This window comes from Nicrophorus vespilloides, unplaced genomic scaffold, assembly GCF_001412225.1.
Source record: "Nicrophorus vespilloides isolate i.1.1-1 unplaced genomic scaffold, Nicve_v1.0, whole genome shotgun sequence".
Taxonomy (NCBI): Eukaryota; Metazoa; Arthropoda; class Insecta; order Coleoptera; family Silphidae; genus Nicrophorus; species Nicrophorus vespilloides.
In genome coordinates, this window is record NW_017099242.1 from 152844 (window position 1) to 176410 (window position 23567).

The window sequence follows — 23567 nt, forward strand, 5'->3', positions numbered from 1 at the left end:
TTTTTATAATATGTGCATACATCTCTCTCTCTTTACAAATATATATATTTACTTTTTTTATTGTTTTGAACGAGTTGATAACGACAGGAAAATTTATGTAAAATTATTCGGACGCGTTGTCAAGCGCTGCGACGAAACTTTCTTCGCCATGTTGCGAGAGATTGTTGGGATAATTATTGAACAACGGCGATGACTCATGTCCTCAAAATATCCAAAGGAAACAGATGTATGGCAATGCAAGCTCGCTCCCCTCAGTGGCGTACGGAATTTTGGATTGGAAATGTCACCAAGATGCGACGCAGTTCTTTCGAACTTGGGGAATTTGCGACACCACCAAATGATTCATAGTTCACGACTATCATATAAGACATAAATATATAAATAATATATATATATATATGTGTATATGAAAAATATAATAATAATAATAATCGTCTTATCTTTTATTTATCTCGGTCATTAAGTTGATTAAAAATAGAATGTAATGGAAGATTTCAGCGGTTGCGAAATAAACAGGAAAGTGGGGTACATGGAAGGAGCCGCGATAGCTTCGGTAGAATCGGGGACGTTTAATTGGAATTACTATGAAGAGTTTCTAAAGGTCGAACAAAACAGTACAGAAAGGGAACCAGGCTAGAGGAATGGAAAGAGAGAGAGAGAATGATAATAGATGAAGCACGAGAGGGAGGACACAGATGAGCCGTGGTCCAGGTAGATGGAATGTCTTCTACCTGGGCGTGTTGTGGGGAGTTGCGCTACTGAGCTTCCCAGCTGCTACTTTCTTCTCGGCGAGGGTTGCCCCCAGAAAGGCATCCCAGTTTCCGACATCCTTCGAATCGAATTTATCGACATGGAACGTGTATATGTAAAGTATTCTTGGTTCGCGCTGTAGTGCATGCAATGTGGTATTAGTCATCACCTTCGAATGTAACAAACAACGCAAGCGCGTTGTATCCAAAGACATCCACTACGAGCCAATGATATCCAACGAATCGCAATGCGGGTTTACTACTCAATGGTATGAGTCATACAGCTTTCAGTCGTCATAGCTGTGTATGACTGATCGTCGAATGTTATCTAGAATACGCGCGTGAACTGAACATTGACAAATAAAAAAAAATGTGGATTATAAACCTCCGTATGGACAATAGGGCACGATTGAAAGAGCGATGTGGTGGAAAGTGAACCAGTGATATACACACAGAAATATTTTTTTCTACTGTTTTACCTGTCCATTTGCCGATTAGATGTGCATCGAGGATCGAGGAGATTAGCATTTCAAATATTCCAATTTGTTAAAGGTATGTTGTCGCAATTGAAGAACAAGTGTAGTATGATCTCTGTCTGTAGAGATTCTAGAACCGCCCGAGCGGCGAAAAAAGGAGCTAAAGAAGTTTCATGTAAAAGTGGAATTGGAGAAAACGTGATTTGAAACTTTTCTCCGCACCGCGGTTCTCTCTCTTTCACCCGCGCATAAATCGTGTCCAATCTATCTTCCTTTCTCTCTTTGCCCCGATGATAACTCTCCTTGGTAAATATTCTAATCTCGATTACATAAAACTTCTCGAAATCCCATCCGCGGATAACAACGATCATAATAATTTAGAAAATGTTTTCATTCCAATAGAAAACAACATTTCAAATGGAAATTGCGTGCATCGCTTGATGGTGTAGTTCGTATAAATAAAGGCCGAATCAATAATATTTCGTGCAGCGGGATTGCGTTCTATGATACACATTGAAGTTCAACAAACGGTTGAACGCGTCACTTTTGAAAGTTTCGCGGGCTTCCTCAGGTAGAGGTTGTGCGTTTGAAAAATTTCAAAGCTGCGTTTCCAGTGAAAGCTTAAAAAATTCGAATATCAATAATACTAATAGTGATGGAACGGAGAGAGAAGAAAGCCTGTATATATGTGTATATAAAGAAAACGAAGAAGAAGGAACAAAAAAACTTGGCTTGGCACTTATGTTAGTTTTTCTGTACAGCTATTCCAGATATAGCGGGTGACGTATATAGAAGTCGTCATGTCGGCAGTGTGTCTGGAGGTATCGGGGAGCAGCCCGAGAGATCGTCTCACTCTTCAGTTGAACAGGAGCTTGAGCGAGCCAGGACCCACGACGCCGTCCTCTAACTTTCTGAGTCCCCCTAAACGCTGCAAACTGGAGTCCGCGAGCGTGAGTCTGCCGGCGAGTCCGTGCGGCGAGAGCGCGACCATTCAGCGTGCCCTCATCATGACGAAGGTGACCACGGTGGATGCCGACGAGCTCAGGCAGAAGATGGAGAGCTCAAGGTCGGGTACCAGACCCTTCCTGATCGTTGACTGTCGACCTTTCATATCATACAACATCAGCCACATCGACGGTGCCATCAACGTGAACTGCTCGGACCGCATCAACAAGAGGCGGCTGCAGCACGGCAAGGCCACCCTCGCCGATCTGGCGACTACCCGTGAAGGAAAGGAGCTCCTCAGGAAGCGCACCTTTCGGGAAGTGTTAGTGTACGACGACGGCACCTGCGACAAGGACAGAGTCAACGCGACCCACCCCCTGCTGCCGGTCCTCTCCTCATTGGTTGAAGATAACAGGGAGCCCGTCCTACTGCTAGGTGAGTACAGTGGCGCCCGTACGCCTTCAACTCCTCTCCGCGCCCTTCATCCAGCCTCCCGATCGGAGTGGCCTTCTTTCGCTGCTGACCATTTATTTGTTTGCCTGCTACTTCTGGCTATGACTAACGCTCCGCTTACATACGCCCTGGCCTTAATACAAATATACACGCATACGCCAACCGGGAGCGCGATTCCCTTTTCCACCGAAACAACAACCTGGATCGTAGGCAAAACTACGCAGTAGAACAATGCGCGCACTTAGCACTGTCCGTTTTGCTCCCAAGTACGCGTAGACCGTCATATCATCACGCGACGAAATCAACTAGCGTTTCAAAATTAATCAAAGTACGACAACACAGAAACCAGCCAATGACTCACGATCTAATTCCGAACGTGCCACAAGGATCCGAGCCTGACATCAAAGCGATCCACATTCGTCCTTGTTTATCATCCCCATAATTTTTAATCATATATATATTTAAATATATATATTTACATATTCTTTAATATTATTTCAAACATAAATTGCCCTAATATAGATACTATCTTGATTCATCGAACGCAATCGTTGAGTCAGACAACAAACTTATACTATCCGAAAGTTTACATTAGTTTTTTAACGCATCAATAGAACTATATACAAGAGTATTTGATCTAAATATAGCTTACAATACACTTTAGCTGTGGAATTCCAAATGACCCTAATAAATACAGAAGCGACAATAACAATCTGTAAAATTTTCCTAAAGTTCCAAACAGTAAACAGTAAATATTGAATGAAAGGCAAAGTAATTTCACCCCCAGAATGTACTATCATCATCGATAATGAGTGTGCAAAAGCATGCAATTGAACGATTTGCTAGAGTAACAAGTTATAACTTAGCACACAATACACGCGGCGGATGCATGACCAGTTACGAGAAAAAAAAACTAACAAATACAGAATAATAACGATAACAGTTTTGCAAATTTCCATCACGCAGATATTTGATTTTCGCGACTAACGATATATAGTAAATAATGAGTCATTGGTAAAACAACGTCATCCCCATTCCAGGATGTCATCCCACGTTCAATTATTACTTGTAAAAGATAATTAACGTGCGTTGTATATAGTCATTGATTTTCTATAAATACATCATTTTCCCATTCTGATTGATTTCAATTCTGAGAGATACTAATGATATATGGTTGATGATTTCAAACAATACAAACATTAAATTAATAACAATATTCGTGTCAAACATGTAAATAATGAGTCATTAGCGATGAGTCCGGCATGCAAAACATTTTCATCCCCATATGACAGGGTGACCGTGCGTCATCCGACGGATGACAGCGCATAGGGGGCCAATCATCAACGCAGCGATGATGAATAATACCCTATTCTCCTTAAACTAGTTCGTGATTCATCTCGTAGGGTTATCCAGATTCGAAAATCAAGAGCGGGAGAAGATCAGAATGGAACAAGTTTTTTTTATATTTTAAATATAAAATTCACTCAGCGGACGCACGAAATTCTTCAAGAACTTTCCTCCTTGTTTGTTGTTATTTACAGTTCTCGTTTCCTCATCTGCATACTTGTCGCGGGAGGAGAACATAATAAATTGCTTCGAGAATGCTGCGTAAAAATGAAAGAAATCCATTGAATCATCCATACCTAATAAATGCAATGATAATTTTTTTAAAATAAAAAAAATATATTTCAACAAGTTTGATTCACATGGTTTTAATGAGAGAAATAAAGAAAGTGAAATATTGTTTTAAAAAAAACAATTGTCTGAATCTTATGATCATGAGAAACTTTCTTTTCTATTGTTTTTTTTTTGCGTAGTAGCAGTGACTCGAATGCAATTAAGTATTGTTTATATAATTATGACAATATTAATTTGTTACTTTATATAGAATTTATGTATAATAAATTAAACTAATAATAATTGAACAATGCAATATAAATGGTTTACAATTACAATATAAAGTCATTTAAATTTATTTAAATAAAAGTGATTCATATAAATATATAATATTACTAGAATTAATTAAATAAATAAACATTGATTTAAATAAATAAATGATGTTATTGGTATTCTTGGACTTCGATATTTGATTATATTGTTCTTATGAATAAGAATGATAATTCTAAAAAAAAATGAAGTAGTCATAAAATGAGTATATTGCAAAGTTAAACATTGTGACTCATAGCAACTGATAACATCAAAAATCATAGTCCAAATCATTTTCTTTGGCGTCATGGGGGTCATAGACAAGATGCCTCTGATCTGCAACAACAACAAAACAAAAACTGAACAGTCATTATATTATGCGCGACTGTTTTAATTTCGTACGTAATTGCATAACATTATCCGTGCGTGCGGAATGTAATCAACTTTCTTTAAATTAATTGAGTTCGGATGAATGTGTTTGGTAAAAGTTGCTAATCAGGAGAATGCGTAGTTCGTGGCCGCGTTGACTAACGATTTACTTGGAATTTTCGCTTTACATTTGGTGTTCTGACAGGAAAATATAAGATGATGTAATGTGGAACGACGAAAAGACTACTTCCATATTTTCTTGTTGTTTGTAATTTTTGCAAATCAGAGACAATATTTTGTTTGTCCGAATGACGGAAACTCTGTCTAAATCTGTATGATGGGATGATTGCCAAAGGTAAGCTGTTTGCAGCAAAACAACAACGGGTATTGTTGACCCAGGAACGGAAGGATAAGATGACGGCAAAGCGAAAATAAAAGTAATGGAAAATAATGGTAAAACCGAAAGGAAAACACCTAAGTCGAATGAAATGCGGAATGCGCGAGTGTAAACAAAGGTGATGGGACTTTGTACGAGCACGCAAATGTATCGATGAATGTAACCGATTGTATGTCCTTTTTTTTGTTGTATGAATGTAAAGTAAAGCGATTAGTCAGCGCGAGAGGCGATTACATTTCCTTATTAAATGAATTAATGCAGCGCAGATATTGGATGCAAGTAGTGTAACTTCTGGAAAGCGTGCTGTGTTGGGGGATTTCTTGGTCGTCCTTCGGACCCATGACGTATCCGCTGGGTGCTTCCATGCCATTCGGATGGAATCGCGCGCTCCCCCTCCACCCGCATGCCCAGACCATAGGACAACATAGTCATATCCACCATACACAAGAGATCCGTCGTAACGAAACTTTGTGTTTTGAGAGTGTGCAGTGAACACGTGGTCCAGTGTTTTGTCTATTGGAGTGCAGTGTGTTTGTTGTTTACATTCGACAGTCATAATAATACCATCAGTATCAATGAGCAAGATGAGGTTGAAGCGACCTACCTGCCTGGTTCTTAGGTTTCTACCTATACCACAATCGCCAGTTCACCATAGTAAGACAATGTTCTTTCTTTTCTTTTTTTTTCTTCAAAACAATTGACGATTTGCAATGAAATCATCGCGCGTTACGCTAAAACAACTTCTGTGTGTACGACTTACGACACATTCTTTCACGGATTCTTGATGATTCAGTCTTCTTCTAACTCAAGCAACTCGGATAACCCGATTTTTAAATTCCATTGTTGTTCTTCCGTGGATTCCCAAATCAACTATAACCATGACTCAGAGCGATAATCCGCCGTTGTCAATTCTCTATTCATTTAAATCCATTCATCAAATCCATTAATTATCATCCGTTAATTCCTAAACGAAACAGAATGATGTTTCATCGATCGTTATGTTTTATCATGCATCGAATTGTTTACGATTAACTATTTTGATTAAAGGATCGTGACTCACCGACAGTTCAAGAACGGATCATCCTTCAAGTCAATGAAACCAGATAATCTTTTAAATATTATATATAACTATATCACTATAGTATTTTAAATTTTAATGAAAGAATCTTCCTTGAGACTAATCGCTGCAGATTAGTGGTTCACTGACTGCACATGAAAGGATCTTTATTATATAAACAGTTTATGAGATTTAACGTATTTTAGCAATATTCATAACATTTTATTATTAATTTAAATGGATTTGATATCAAAAAATAATAAATGACAAAAAAGTGGGAAATACATGAATAAATCTCTATCAATACTTCAATAACTACTTTTTGCATTGTGGTATTACACAACTGTAGTAGGTTAAAAGGTTAAGCGAATCAAACAATAAATATTTAACAAAAGTTTGAGCTTGAGATTACTCGTAATTACATATTAAGCGTTGTAGAAAATGGTAATTTAATCCCCAATAAAGAAAATAATCCATATAATTATTATTGCTTTCCAAAATTATAATTTCTATTTTATGTGATAAATAATTGAAATATCATCCAAATTAAATAATTATAAAAGAAATTGAATAACTTTTTGTATTGTCAATTATACTTTGTTTATTATAAAAGATGTAATTCTTCCTATATGTAAGATTCCCTTAATTAATTGTATGTTTGAAGTATAGTAGTATTTGTTTAGTGTTGTTTTTGGATAGGATTTGAGGAGGAGTTTGTGCTAAAAGAAGTATGTAATTATCCTTGCAGGAGGTCACAGAGAGTTCCATAGGAAGCATAAGGACTTCTGCGAAGACACGCTTGCGAATGGACTGTCGTCGAAGGGACTACCATCGTCGGCGTCGTGTCCAGCAATTGCAGACATCGAATCGCAGCCTGCCTCAAGAGTATTGCCTTATTTGTATCTCGGCAACAGCCGGGACGCCGCCGACCTCACATGCCTGCAGGACCTGGGTACCACCTGCGTCCTGAACGTAACATCGCAGCTACCTGGATACCACGAGACCTGCGGCATCACCTACAAACAGATTCCGGCCTCGGATTCCGGCCAGCAAAATCTCAAGCAGTATTTCGAAGAAGCCTTTGAATTCATCGGTGAGTCACACACACACAGCCTATGCTAATTCTGCGAAGCGCGAACCGCGCGGTGTCGTTGCGTAAGGACGAGAGTCGCTCGAACGCGGAAGTCACTCTGGTCTCTCCTCCTCTCCGTCATTGGGAGCGAGACGGCGCGAAATACCTGCAGACTGCCTTGGACGTGGCTACAGCTCAGGAACTGAGCGAATGCATACACATACATATACACACACATACATATTCATACAAACACACGGCTGGTACTTTTTCTCGAAGAGTCGAGTCGCCGGTTTGCGCAAATATGGGTTACGGTTTTGAGCGAGTTGCTTGCGTGGAGAGATGGATGGATGGCTGATGGTTGATCGGTCGGTTGGCTTGGCCGAGTTCATGCTGAAGCGAGAGTGAGTAATTGGCATGGGTCTCCGAGATTCGTGTCCTCGGGATGTTGGAAAGCCATGCCTATGCTGGTAGAGCGATCCGCTCGGAACTCCAATTTACAAAAAGGTTCGGCGGGTAAACGGCCTTGTCGACAGCATAAGAGAGTTTTGAGTCAGCGGGTATTACTCATCGCCGCTCATTGTTTCTGATGAGGGCCGTTGCCCGATGCTCCCGTGTGACTCATGTCTATCCCGTATCCCGGTTATGCGTCAATGCGGTGTATCCTAATTTCCTCCCTTTCAACTACCACCGGCCACTTCATTCATTGAAAACCAACCCCCACCCCTAAGTAGAAAATCACACCGTGCGTTTTTTTTGTTGTGTTTTGTTTTCACTTTCAATCGGTCGGAGGGGAACCCCCAGCACCGATCATTATACGCATTTGAGTCATTATTTAAGGGATGATTCAGACCGTTTCATGACCTCATTCCGTACGCACTTATTTGTACATAATGCGTAACCATTTAATGGGTTTCCCCTTCGTCTTCCATTCAGTTCGGTTGTTGTTTCTATATTTTCTAGTTTTGCATGATTCGGTTTCCCCCTCTGGAAAACCTCTTTCGGAACATTTAGCATACAATTTTAACGAATGTGTGAAATGAAATATTTTACAAATACTACGCTTTAATTACTTTGGCGCCAGATAAGTAAATATTTGAATGTCACATTTCGAAAACCTAATAATAAACCTGTTAGAAAAGAACCTCGAGGAAAGATACAAAAAAGAAATACATCTACAGTGTGTACCAACTCTCTCTCACAAAGCACTAATTTCATTATTATATTATTCAATGAAATTCATGTTTCCTTTGCACAATTTTAATTTTACACTGAAAAATTAAAAAAAATATATTTCACACTCTGCTTAAATAACATTGAGTTATTTTACATTGACTGGTACAAAACGTAGCTAGAAACATGAATAAAGCGTATTCCAAGAACTTGCATGAATTGAATCATTAAAAAAATACTTTCTGCTTATAAACATACATATATAGTTTATTTCGTTTATGTTAGGAATTTAAAAACGACCAAGCACTAATAATTCATTCAGTTTCAGTGAAAATACATAAACAAAAAAAATAGCATTTTGTTTTTACCATTAATTTTCTATTGCAAAAACTTGTTTGTATTTAAATCTTATTTACAAACTAAATGTTCAGTGGAATTGAAAACTATGAGATTCTTGTTTTATACTAGTATTTCTCTTTGGTTGAAGAATGTATTAAGGATAAATTTAAATGAGACAGAAATTCGGTTACATCGACCGAGCGTATCGTATCATCTGAATACTAACCATATTGGTATAACCCACGCATGTATTTTAGTATATAAAAATATAAATACATCTGTAAATAAACATTTCCCATGGCTCTGACTAATGTGCCCAAAATGAAAATAGAAGAGAAAAGAAAGAATTTCGCAGACATCGGAAACAACAAAATAAAAACAAAGTGTGTTCTTGACGTTCCCAGATGGAAGAAAATAATAAGCGAGAGCACAACAAACGGATTGCAAGACAAACAGCCGAAAAAAAACCGTTCTCGACAATTACATTGCATGAGTCATGCCGAGATGAAGTTGTGTTTCCATATACACGTTTATTTAAATGTTTACAATTAATGGATTTTATTACCAGAAAGTCCAAAGGTCGATAGCCTTTTCACATTAACTTCGTGTTTCATCCAAAAAACAACAATTATTTTCCTATAATTACTATTGACATCTATATACATATAACTTATATTTAACTCTTTGTTTTTTATTTAAATTCCTAGTGAGCAAATTAAAGAATAATATTTAAAAACATTTACGTTTTGTAAGAGATGTGACAAATACGAAATATAATTTAAATGAAATAATTAAAGACGTAATTTGTTTTGATATATCTTTGTCATTATAAAATACATTCGAATCAGAAAATAAACAGCTTTAGGTTTTGTGAATGTAAACTGATAAATCAATCAATTAATATCAGTGATATTCATATTTCGTTTGCTGATTACATGAAGCAATTAAAAGATGAAAAATATAAATGTAATCAAAGAATATTTGATAAATGATTTTGTTTTCATATAACTTCTCATCAAATATTTTCGATATACAAAATAAACCCTTGTTTTTGTGTCCACATTGACCCAGCAAGAGAACAAACAAAAAAAAATATATCAATAAATATCGGTGATATTCATATTTCATTGGTGATTATATGAAAGATGCGAACGTATTGTTCAATTATCCGTATTATGCAATATGGAATTGCTATCAACATCAATCAAGCAACGCAATGTAACCGGATGACGCAACGCGAATTTCGCTGTTGCGCCAGTTTTTAATTGTGTTTACGTACACCGTAAACATCCCTATTCACATGTAATTGAAGCGTGCTGAAAAATTGACGTGGAGCACTGAAACGAAACGACGCACAATGAAACAAATGAATAATTAATTGATGTGTGTGACGTTCGTAATCAATATTTGAGTAGGAAAACCAATTCACGTATAACATTGATGACTATTACATCAATCGATGCATGTGCTGCCAAAGTCCTGACGTTGTTGTTGCGTACGTAGAGCTTGGTTACGTATACAAGTTTTTGTTCGTCTGAACTTACTTTCCGGAATCACCGTGTATATATGAAATCTCACAACGGACGAGAAGCAAAAAAAAAGAAGAGAGAGAGAAGAAATAAAAAGAAGAACGTTTATATAAATATATTTCATATAGCTACACAATTAGCAATGATTTAAGCGGCGAAAATCACGTATATTAGTCATCGTAATCTATAAGGAACATACATCCTTTTAAAAAAATATTGTTTATGAAGCGACGTGCATGAGTGTGCGTGTATATCTATATTGTTATAACAATTAACGATCGTTAATATTTAAATAGCACAATCTTATCTAGCCGTTTGGTAATTAAAGTGGCAGTGAATCATCTGCGCGCAATTAGATAATCGTAGCGTACGCCCTCCGCTTATTGTGATCAGATCACGCGGATTATAGCATCACAAGCGAGGTCTTCAAATTATTTCTTCTCTCCGCTAATTGAAAAGAAAACACCGCTGGTAGGGATTGCGTGACCGCTTCCAAATGTTGCCCAACCGATGGGAACAACAAGAACCATCCACCGGGTAATTTTAGGAAAACCGCGTGGCATTCCGCCTCTGTATATACGGGAAATAAATAGATATATGACTCAACTTCCCCCCCAGCTTGTATGTATGTATCATATATATATATATATATGTATGTGTGTGTGTTTTGTTCTCTTTTTATTTGCCTGTTGCGCTTAGCAGCAGCAGCACATAAAGCAAAGCCTGGCTCCAATGGAATTTCACTAGTTTATATAGCCCATGAAAGTGGCGACCATTTGTAATCTTCCTTTCTTCTATCCACGTGGAACCGAAATACGGTTTCCAGTATAAAGGCTACTTGATAATGTAATCTACAGCAATGTGACCAAAACATAAGAGGCATGTGAAGAGTATGCGAGGAAAGGAGACAAATCCAGTTTTTTTTTTGGTGCGCTTTTCATAATCGACGTAGGCAACTAGCTCTTCATCTCGAGCTCTTTCTTAAAATAACAAGAAGAAAACTATTGAATACCGGTTCTGTTCTCATCATCTCTGGATGATTCCATTACTTCTTTTTTTTTTCTATTCTATTCATAAACGCTACAATATTTAATCACGTAACTGGACTCTTATCAAACGCAGTACGTGGCGCTTATCGATTTCAGCTTGAATGAATGTAATGAAATTCTGTACGAGTTCGCAGATGCGTGCTCAAATCTGCATTCGTCTTAATTTCAGACATTGTTTTGCGATGACTAACAACTCTAGAACGATCAAAGAACAAGTGCACATTCATGTTTACAGTATTATCTTTATAGTTCGGTTGTTATTCTCTTCTTAAATCACATCCTTGAAAATCGATGGACGTTTATCACGTCTCGTGATTTTCATCAAATATCAATGTACATTTTGTTACGTTACAGAATATTTAACCTTGATCATCTCTAAATTGCCAATACTCGTGTACAATTCATCTGTTCACTGTTGATATTTATAATTTACGACAAAGTTAAAACATTTATTTATTTTATTTATCTTAACGTCAATTTTGTAATAATTAATATATTTATTTAAAACACTCATAGAATATGTTGAACATTAATAATTAAAATATTTAATGAACTTACATTTTTTACTGTTCAATGAGTAAAAATGGACAGAAAAATCAATATATTTGTAATGATTGCAAATGAATATATTTATATAGTATATACATGTCACGAAGTAAGAAATGTTAAATTCTCAATGTAAAAACAAGCAAATGTAAGGTTCTCAGCTGACCTTACTAGGACGTTATCGACCGTATAAGTATGGGGATTAGCTGTACGGAAAAATATGTTTGAAATGTTATTACTTTCCGAAGGAATAGGAAAAGTGTAAGCTTTTAACCTATATTTCTATTCCATGTCGTCGTTTTATTATTACATTATCATGAACATTTACGACTTTGTTCGTATCTAAATGTATCTTACCAAATACCTTATTTTTTAACATATATTACAATACGTTTACAACTTTGATGTTATTTCTATTCAATTATTGATCTACTGTATAAAACCTACATGGCTTTAAATATCCGATAATTTCTATTAGATTTTCTTGAAAATATAACATTGATTATTTACTAATTTAATAATAAATTTTAAATCAATCACAAACAGTTTCTTGTCCTCTATTGATCATTTGACCTATATTATACAATTTTATGAACACTAATTTGAAAATATACGATTCCACTATCTAATATAGGTATTTCCAAATATAATTATATAACTTTATGTAAATCACGTATTGTTTCATGTTATCTATTGATTAGCAATCGTTTAGCCTAAACTGATAATTCTATATTACTTTATAATATTGCACGTGTTAATTTACAACATGAAAAATTGCAATTTAGAAATAAAATATAATTATATAATAACTTTGTAAATGCATTGACGTCACCTATTCGATTTTATTTTATTGATCAGTATTTATATTCATTTAAATATTTCACTTTAGAAATGTCTATGTTTCTATTTTTTTGGAGAATTTTCTATTATAGATATATTTCGTACATAAATTTTAAGTAATGAAAATTTGAGAACGATGGAATTTAGGTAGTTCATCATAGTGTCTTCTATATGTTGTATGTATGTAGATTGAAGTGGGCGCGATGCGCTCTAAATATGCAATGTAATTAACGTTACCGGTGGAAACGGAAATCGCACAATTCGCAGGAACGGATAAATAAAAGAATCCTCGTAATTACGCTTATGCAATGTGGGACAGGGCACTTATTGCATCAAACGGCATTTATCCATTTAGTTGAAATGAAAACAAATCGCCTTTTGTTGCATACGCATGCAATTTAACAACACGAGCGTCGTCGTAACTAATTTTTATGTTGTTCTGTTTCAGAGGATGCAAGGAAAAAGGGTTCGAAAGTATTAGTACATTGCCAGGCGGGCGTGTCCCGTAGTGCCACAATAGCCATCGCTTACATAATGAAATACAAGCAAAAATCAATGGTAGAAGCGTACAAAATGGTAAAAGCCGTCAGACCCATCATATCGCCGAACTTGAACTTCATGGGACAACTGTTGGAGCTGGAGCAGAGCTTGAGGAACGAGGAGGCCGACTGCAAATCGCCCTGTCATCAGTATCGATGGAGTCAGCAAAACAGCGAAGAAGTCTCCCAAGGTTGCAGCGTGTAAAAGAGATGATACCTCAACGACGCCGTTATACTATTAATTTTATTATTTCCCGTTTTTTTTTTCCGATTTTTTTTTTGTAATTGAAACGAAAGAAGAAAAAAGAAAGAGAAAAACACACACAAATCAAGATGGATCATGAAACATTGCACTACAGTGCCATTTATTTAGTCAAAGAGCCATCTGTTCATTCTAGTCGCATATGAAACAAGGCTGTGTAACCTTTAAAGATATTTGCTTGGCAGTCACTGTACTTAGCAAGTAAACAGAAATCAGACAAAACAAGAAGCAAACAAAATGATATAAAGCGAAAAAGAAAGAGAGAACTGCTTTATATGCAATTTTCGTTTTGTTCCTCACTTATTTATCAAAGCACATGATGATTGTTTAAACAAGAGTAAATAAATAAATTAATTATTGAGACAGCAAAGTAAAAATGGTTAAACAGTGAATGGAAATGTGTGCCATCGAAATGGCAATTTCCAAACGAGCGAATGAAAGAAAAAAAAGAAATAAATAAACATTGGAATCACATTAAGTTATTGCAGCTATGTTTCAAATTAAAGCAACTGTCGTTGTACGTATTTATTGATTAATTATTAATTTCTATTTCATTTTTTGATCCCGAAGTAGCTAAAGAAGATGTTTGATTTAATTATTATTTGAATAGTTTTAGATCTACGAAAGAATTTGAATGATTCAGAATGATCGAATGACTGTTTATTAATTTAGCAAAAAGAATAATATTATATATAAATGTTTATATATGTATTATGGTAAATGTATGACTTGTATAAAGTGAAAAGTAAAAAAAAAAACAAAAAAAAAGTAACCGACAAAACAAAAATCAAGAAAAATTTTGTGTACGTCTAAGTGACGAGTTGTAATTCATATTGTATTTCTTAGTGTAGTATATTTGTATATTTTGCCATTTGAAACTGTCGTCAGTGAAGCGAATGAGATGATTAATTATTGGGTAGCCTTTAAGAAGATATGTAAGATGATTTTTATTTATATCCTTGTAATTTAATGGGCAAAGGCAAGTTTTAAGTTTATTTTTCACCAAGGGTTTTGTAAATTGTATTTGTGATTAAAAATAATTGTTTGTAAGATTTGTACACACACACACCCGTATCGTGAGAATCATTTGTTTTCTTTCTGTTTCATTTCTATTATCATTATTTTATTATTATTTTTTTCTTTTTAACTTTATTCTATTTATAAATGAGTTCACTTCAATCGAAATTCGAATACAAGGACCGCGTGGAGTGCAAATGTATGAGAAATTGAGGAAGAGAAGAACATGAAAAACATATAATTATACAGCAAGAGATGATATATCAAGTACTAAAGCGATATGTACATTAGGGCGAATCTGTATCGCATTAACAATTTTGTGCCTTTTACCATTTATAATAATAATTGTTAGTTGAGACTGTAAATTTATAGATGAGAGTACATTATTATTACTATATTGTATTAATAAAATCTATCTATATATATATAAAAACAAAAACCTAATTAAAGATTTCATTGTTTTCTTTTTTCATTGAGTTGTTTCCTTTTCTAAAATCCGTTTATCCCAGATTTTAATCAAATTAGGATCGTCGTATTAAACTGAAGGTTACCAATTTTAATATAATTTGTTAAGAAGTAAATTTATTATCAATTATTATATTGTTAAAGATACAATGGTTTCAAAGAAAGTAGGTAAAACTGTAATAGTACAACTTTTTTTGCATAAAACTTCATTATTAAATATGTTTCTTGTTGATGCTATAGTTTTGGACATGGTGCAATTGTGTCCCATGATCAGATTAATTTGTGGACAACTGTATTTCATACTATCTAATTGGTATGTGCATGACTTTTCCATCTAGCCTCTAATGTTTTCGCTTTGCCACGATATGTTATTTGTAAGTAAGACATCTAACTTCCATATCATGTATATTGTATCATTTTTATATATTATATCATTCGAATAAACGTAATAAATGCTCATATCAGAACGAAGTGCTTTTCTGTATTTTGATTAATTATCTCATCTCATTTATTCAAGTGGATTGAAAAACAAACTTGACGTAGATCTGAATAAAAAATGATTATTCTTGTAGAACAAAATCCGATCTTGGATAAAATATGTTGTAAACTTATTGATAATATATTTTATCCAAGGCAGACATAAAATTAAACAATCCTTTGTTGTCTTTTATACAGAATATAATGTTAATATTTTTTTGGCGTAAATGTAAAGAAAATGTTTGGAACGTTTAAAAAAAACGCAAATTTGTAAATACGTAATTTATGAAATTTTCTATCTAAGCAGTTTACATGTGTACAAGGTTAAAAGTATACGAGTAAAACGTGTGTAATCAGCTGAAATAACCATTTGTAAAAATAATTGGATTTCTAATTGAATTTTCATTTATAGTTTATATTGCTTTTTCTCAGTTTAACGACGTTTTGCTTTTGGTTTCATATTCTAAAAACAAAACACAATTAAGTGGATTTCGTTTAAAAAAAATACAATATTTTCGTAGAAATTTCGTTAATTAACGTTCCCTATTATATGAGTTGTTACTTTGTGAAATCTACGGATTCTACTATAACTGAGTTTCTAACTTACAAAATAGAAAAGCAAATATATTCATGTGACACTTTTTAATAAGATGTGTCTACATCGCGTTACGTAAACGCAGAATAGCCTTTGAAAATACAGAATCTTGAATAATAAAAGTTTCCTATAAACTTTTCAATGTGTCTTTTATTACAATCTTCTAACGTCGTTTTAAGTAATTGATTTTTTATTAAACAATAAACGACTAAAAAGTAGGACTTTTCGTCTACTACAGTTTTTTTATATTCGGAATTTAAATAGATTATGTACTAATAATTAATTAAAAACTTGTTTAATTAAATAGATTGTAAATAAATTGGCTCTAAAATACTTCTAGAACTTCGAAAAATATGAGTTTTTTTAGCATTTCAAGGCTATCAAACATGATAAAAATATCAACAGAATAAACCGGATACTGATTTGTAATTAATAGTGATTCATAAAACGATTCTTCCTGAATATAATGGAAGATTTTTAAGTAATTGTTACCAAAATTTTAATATATTATGAATAAAATGATAATAATTTTGTATATTGAAAATTTCGTTTTCAAATTTTATTTTTTTTACAATTTGAACAAGATCTTGCTTTAGATCCTATTTATTATTGTTTTCTGTACTCATTTGCTGTTGCAATTGAAATAAATCATTAGTTCTAAGCTCATCAACATCTGAATCTACTTATATTTTCATTATCTATATGCAGTTCAAGACCACTTTTCTCTTCTAGATATTCATCTTGATTATCATGTATTGAAGCTGAGTCAAAATGTTCGTGCGTATGAACGTGGAGCAGTATTAAATAAATAATTAGTTCTAAGTTCATCAACATCTGACTAATAATATTTTCATTACAGTTTAAGTACCCTTTTCTCTTCTACAATTTCGTCTCTTCTCCTATTACAATATATCGGAAAGCTGAGTAATTCCCATACGATACCGGCGTCAAAGTGTACGTTCGTATGAACATTCACCCGAACGAAGTGTACCAAAAAAAAAACGTAAATTGACGTATTTATTCACGAACAAAGTGACATTAGTACCAAATTTCGTAATCTATTATGAACATATTTAAATGAGTATTAATCGACAAAACAAGATTAATCATTTCAACTTATATTTTCTGATAATTATTTTTTATTACTTTTCCTCAGTGAGTCAAATTGTAAGTGATATATGTATGAATAATCTGTCTGGATAAGGACTAAATATAGCATCTCTATACTTTGTGTTTTCATCAATGAGTAAATACTTATAGAGATAACAAAACAAATATCTACTATATTGTTGTTCTCATAAACGTTTTATACATATAATTTTCTATATTACTCAAAATATAATTTCTTATAATCTAAATTTACTGTATATTATGTGTATATAAACATGTTACACCGTTTTTTTTTCAGTAATAAAAATAAATCAAAACAAAATTTGAGCTTGTGCTTTCATGAAATAGAAATATATGGCAAAACCCAGTATCTCTTTCTACACGTTTTCTTTTTATTACACGGTAGTCTCTGATATATATCCACCGTGCAAACAAAATATGTGCATTTTTAAATATAACTTTAATTGAATAGCTAAACTTGAATACTTATCTGTTTGTATGACATTAAAATTCATTTGAATATACAGCCTGAAAGCAGCCAATGTGTCGGATTTTTTTTAACAAAATTTGAGTGAATATAATTGAACATTTATTTCAATAATATTTTCTCTATACTTACTCAAATTTATATTTTCTAAATATAACAATAAGTATTTGCAGCAAATACATTATTGAAATGTATTTGCAGTTTAAAATTGACCGCCGCGGGCCGCTCAAAAACACATTATAAATAAAATACGGAAAAGGCGATTCAAGCTAAATTCATTGGATTCGTGTGTTGTCAAATAAACACGGACAAGCTTTCATTTCATGGAAGAACATCGGTTGGCACATACAAAATGGACACGGGCGCCATGTTGCCCGCGGGTTTGGGAATCGGACCTAAAAAATATTATATGTATAAGTAAAATTTCTAAATAAAATATGTAATATACCTGTAAATCCTTGCAAGAATCTTGATGTTTATAATGTCTACATTCCTTGTCCTAATTAAGTTTATCAATTAATAAATGAAAGAAAACTAAGCAGTCCTTTAAATTTAGCAGCAAATTTGATGTACTCAACATTTATGATTTTGCTGCATCCTAACGAATCATTTGTTTTCGAAGAGAGTAAAAGAAACTCGGGTATGTGATGTGAATTTTATTTACGTAAATAACGATAAAGCATATAAGATATAATGCTTTAGTATGTTTTTATCCCTACAATAATAACTGCATCTTATCTTAGTGGTAATTTACTAGTTAATAACCCGTATTGTATTGTATGTATAAAAATAAAACTATTCAATGTACATCTTCATCATTAGCTGCTCATTCAGGATATATATATATAATATATATATATTTGTTTACAATTAGTGATTTACTTTTAGTCAAATAAGGAGAAAAAGGAAGCCAATGCAGGATCAAAACAAAGTGGCTTCATCTTTCTTCAGTAGGATGCGACTAAATGAAATAAAATAAATTGAAGATCAATCAGAAACATGGTATAAGAATTAAATTTCAGACACATCAGAATATCAAGAATAAATTTCTTCTTTTTTTTTTCATTTTCAAACATAATGTAGGTACAATTAATTTCTATAAAATACTATAATTAAATTACGACAAAGAAAGAAACGTGATATAATTTTAAACTGACTGACATTGTTCTTTTTTTTTCTCGATACATCTCTAGTTCGATATTTGTATATATTATTTATATATATATATAGGCACTATATCTATCCAGGAAACATTCAGTATATAATTAATATAGTATTTATTATTACATACACTTCTCGAAACCTTTCCTTACAAATTGTAATAAAATACATATCTCCATCAACAGTTCTTTTTTTTGCACGTTATTTCAAGGCGAGTTTTTTTTTTCATTTGATAAATAAAACTAGAGATGCAGGACCAAAAATCCAAACGTTGACAAAAACAAGTAAATTAAGAGAGTAAAGTAAAAAGCATTTCATAAGAAACAATCAAAACAAAATTTGTGATTCAAAAGATTTTCAAATGATATACATGTATATCAATTAATTAAAAAGGATAAAAGAACTTCCAATGAAGTATTACGTACAATAACATATCATTTCTAATAATTAATTAATTAATTGAAACAGTAAAAATAAATCATTTTCATATCTCAAAAAAACAAATGATAAAACAAAATTAATTAATATTTATGGGATAAATAATTTAAGGTCTTAAAACCTAAATATATATATCTATGGTTACACAGTCATAATTGATTACCACTCCGCGTCCCCACTTGCCTTTTGGAATACAAAATCTTCGCCGTTTAAATTCATAATACCGTCCTTCAAATGGAATTTCCACTTATTGCGGCTTCTAGTAATCTGAAAGCATCAAACAACAGCAAATTACAATATTGTGTTCGATGTTTAAAAAGAAAGAAATATGGAACTTACTTTATCATATTGACAGACAACAACGTTTTCGGTGTCGAACAAATCGGTTGGATCCTCATCTGTGACATCGTCCTCGGAATTCAACGGTTCCTCTTCTGGACCACCTTCATCCATCTCCTGTTCATCTTCGTCCTTATCGTCGTCATTGTCGTCGGATGGTTCATCATCATCAGAGCCTTCCTCTTCCTCGTCGGATGTGTCATCAGGTCCGTCGTGTTGCGCAATTAACCTTTTCCTTGGCCGAATGTTGTTCGTTCCAGGCTTTGAGCAGGAAGGCACTTGCAGATTATACTCGATCTCCTCCTCGTCTGATTCCTGTGAGGCTCCGTCGTTTTGTATCACAGACTTGGGTGCAGTTGCGGCTGTGTTATTGATGACCGATGAAAGTACACTTGGTTGCGCTAGTTGTTGATTGAATGCTGCGTTTACGTGCTGTTGCAGAACGGAAGAGGCAATGTGAGGAGACAGGTTCATTGTAGCAGTAATTATAGGGCCAGTGAGGACTTTGTGTAATTGGTTATCTTGTAATGCAGTTGCTGGAACTTGTATGGTAAGGATTCTTTGGGTTCCATTTGCACCTGGCTGTGAGGGTAGTGTTATTTGTATTGGAACCATTCGTTGTTCCACTTGGGTAACAACTTGAGTTTGAACATGATTATTGGGTGCCACTTGGCCCACCACTTGCTTCACCTGGTTCTGACCCTTGGGAAATGCATTTCCATTTGCTAACTCCCCTGACTTTTTTATCCCTAAAAACATTGTATGTCATTATCTAATATTTACACTTTATTTAACCCTTTCAGTATGGAAGTGTCCAAAAGGCATATATCTTATTTCACTATCTCCATTTCTAGTTTGGTTCAGTTTCATGTCTGTATATGTGTGTATGTTTAGGTGTTTTAAATAAATAGTTTCATAATGAAAATTATAAGAAATATGGACACTTATCTCTAATTAAATATGGGTTTGTAGCAACACTTCCTCTCACTAAACTTATTCACGTAAACTACTGATGAGTTGCAGACGTATTCTACATTGCATCCCCAAAATTACATTATCTATAAAAGCATTAATAAATTTATAAACATATTACTGAAAGGGTTAAACTAAAAATTAGTAAAATTATTTGTATTGGATGAGGACTACCTTTCTCTTCAGTGTGGCTCTCGACAGCTTTGCTGGCCACAAGCTTTGATTCCCAAGATTGTTTCAATTCTTGCAATATCTGCTCATCCACTCCATCTTCCATGAATAATTCACGAACTGCCAGTATCACATCATCAATAACGTCTTGGTAAACTCTCAGCTGGTCAATTGAAACAGTGAAAAAAATTAATATATATACTTTTGTCAACATTAAAATGACAATAATATTTAAGAGATGGCACTTAAAAATAACACCTACCACATTCGACATGTTTATAATGTTTAAACACTAAATTTGTTTTGACTATAGGCAACTTTGGACGTTAATTTTTGTACTTTTACATCACTACTCAAACCTGAATATTCTTCAGAAATATATGATACATGTTGTAACGAGTCATTGAAAGCAGGCACAGAGAAATGGAGGTGTTCTTACATGCGCACGCTTGTCCCGTTTTCCTCGATGTAGCTATGCGCATCCGCCATGTCTGTGTCTGTGCGCGAATCCCGAAAATTTAACCGAAATTCTCTCCTTTGACATTAGAGGCTGCACCAACACCATACCAAAGATAATACCCATAGCCAACCGTTGATCAATACCAAGGGTGGCAACCATTCATTCTAATACAATTATTCCTGTCCAACGATCAGAATAATCGGAGCGCCATCTATGTTTCAGTCGTACGGCGCAATTTAAAAACTTTAAAAATTGATGGCATAATTAAAAGTCCATTAAACCATATTTACGTTGCACCATTCAATTGATCAATTATTCAATTGCTGACTAGCTCTATGTCATTCTATGGAATATTCCAACGAATGAATATGTACATATGCATATATAAACATATAAATAAATACACACATATATATGTGTGTGCTTATACATACACACATTTATATATATACATAATATATATATATATATATAGATGCAGTAGTCCCGAGGCGTAGTTGATTATGATATCCTCTTAGTTTTTGTCTCTTTCTATTATTTTGTAGAATTATCTATTTACTTACCACACTCGATTTGCAATGGGAACTCGCCATTCTAGGTATTAAGATCTGGAAAGGTCCGAAAACCCGGGTAAATCACGCATAGCTCATGTACAGTGCGAACTCGATCAAACGTACTTTCTCTCATTCATCGCGATCTTCTTCGCACGACACCGCAACAAGTTTTATTCCACAAACTGTGGTTTAAGTGACACACTCGTGACGTCGCCACGACTGCACGAGTCAAATTTGTGCGGAGTAGAAGAGAGGAGAGTATAAATAGAATAAATCAAACTCGCATAAAAATCGCTTATATTGAATACATATTATTTATTAGCTCCAGATCGTTTCCGATCATGAAGTGCAGTACAATGTTGTAATTTTTATTGTTAAGTATTTGAGCACTTGACGTAGTAACAGTAAATTTGTTAGACTTGCATATACGCAATGATTGATAATAGGGTGGAATTTGTGTTGCCTACATTACAATTCCGTGTGGTGCGACGGGAACTTTTTGAGGATCGCGTGGTACAGGTGGTAGAACGCGTATACGCTGACCGATAGGATGACGATCAAGGCCACAGCGAATACGAAGCTGAGGAAGCTTCCATCGATGATGTTCCCGTTCCTGGCCTTCATCCTACCATCATCCTCCATCCCCATTCCGTTGGCTTGACGCTCAGCCATCATCCTCTTCATGTGGTTCAACCTTTGCCGTAGTTCATCTACGGACTCCCCCTGACCATCTAATTCAAAAAACAATTTGTAAACAATTTGAAATAAAATATTATTGTTTCAAACTTACCTTTCTCCATGTTCAGAGGTGCGCTTTCGTCCATGTCAGCAAGCGAAATGAAACATTATTGATTAGAAGGGGGATGACACTGGACCAAGAATCGCAATGGAGAAACTGGATCGAAAAGATCAAATCCACCCTTTAGTCGCACACACATTCGCAATTGCGCGCGCTTCCCGCCGCTCGGCAGGCAAAACAAACCTGATTTTTCTCTTCTCCCCCAAATTGTTTACCAGCTCTACCTACTATCGGCGCATACAACATAAATTCGGTGGTGGTTTCTGACGGCGGATGTGGAAGTTGTGTCACCGATTCACCGTAAGCCCGTTCATCTCCAGGAAGTGCATGGCTGCTTCGGTGGTCGTAGCAAGCTCGTCGACGATTTGGGCGCTGTTTTGCGGGTCTAAATTTCAAAGAAGGGCGCTTAGGGCGGATGCGGTGGGTCGCGAGTGTACGTGTATGTGTGCATATCCATTGGGTCCCGGTCGCTTCCACGACTCCGGCTTGGCCATCGGCGATCTTTGGCGGCTATTGATGGATGGAGGCACCCATTGATTGCTAACGCAATACCAGGAAACTTCTTAGTCAATGTTAGATGTCCGTCACACATGTACGCAACAGGTCTATTAAATTTGCGTTCTCATTTAAATGTGCGATGTAAGTGTAATTGAATGAGTCTGTAAATGTTGTGTAAGTAGACGTTTAAAAAAAAGATATAATATATATATATATACATATATATGTGTACGTTAAGAATCCCACAAGATAATGAAATATCAATGTATATGTATACATATATATGAAAAAGAAGAAAAATTA

At 34.5% G+C, this 23567-nt stretch overlaps 3 protein-coding genes across 4 annotated transcripts; 1 reads left to right on the plus strand and 2 right to left on the minus strand.

Annotated features, from left to right (window-relative positions):
* Window positions 1–541: 541 nt before the first annotated feature.
* LOC108564239 (dual specificity protein phosphatase 10-like) lies at window positions 542–14170 on the plus strand. The gene is made up of 4 exons (XM_017923217.1): window positions 542–1301; window positions 1987–2605; window positions 7121–7465; window positions 13369–14170. Exons 2-4 carry the CDS (start codon window positions 2026–2028, stop codon window positions 13662–13664), a joined length of 1221 nt encoding a protein of 406 aa, XP_017778706.1. The 5' UTR covers window positions 542–1301; window positions 1987–2025; the 3' UTR covers window positions 13665–14170.
* Window positions 14171–19551: 5381 nt separating this feature from the next.
* LOC108564233 (transcription initiation factor IIA subunit 1-like) lies at window positions 19552–22160 on the minus strand. 2 transcript variants are annotated; one of them, XM_017923204.1, is made up of 4 exons: window positions 21977–22160; window positions 20957–21116; window positions 19811–20559; window positions 19552–19738 (listed from the first exon to the last, which is right to left on the minus strand). In XM_017923204.1, exons 1-4 carry the CDS (start codon window positions 22004–22006, stop codon window positions 19631–19633), a joined length of 1047 nt encoding a protein of 348 aa, XP_017778693.1. In that variant the 5' UTR covers window positions 22007–22160; the 3' UTR covers window positions 19552–19630. The 2 variants fall into 2 exon arrangements, with proteins under 2 accessions (XP_017778693.1, XP_017778694.1); XM_017923205.1 differs by lacking the exon at window positions 21977–22160 and adding an exon at window positions 21216–21379.
* A 95-nt stretch (window positions 22161–22255) lies between these two features.
* On the minus strand, window positions 22256–23527 carry LOC108564234. Its single transcript, XM_017923206.1, has 2 exons — window positions 22758–23527; window positions 22256–22698 (listed from the first exon to the last, which is right to left on the minus strand). Exons 1-2 carry the CDS (start codon window positions 22789–22791, stop codon window positions 22436–22438), a joined length of 297 nt encoding a protein of 98 aa, XP_017778695.1. The 5' UTR covers window positions 22792–23527; the 3' UTR covers window positions 22256–22435.
* Window positions 23528–23567: the final 40 nt, after the last annotated feature.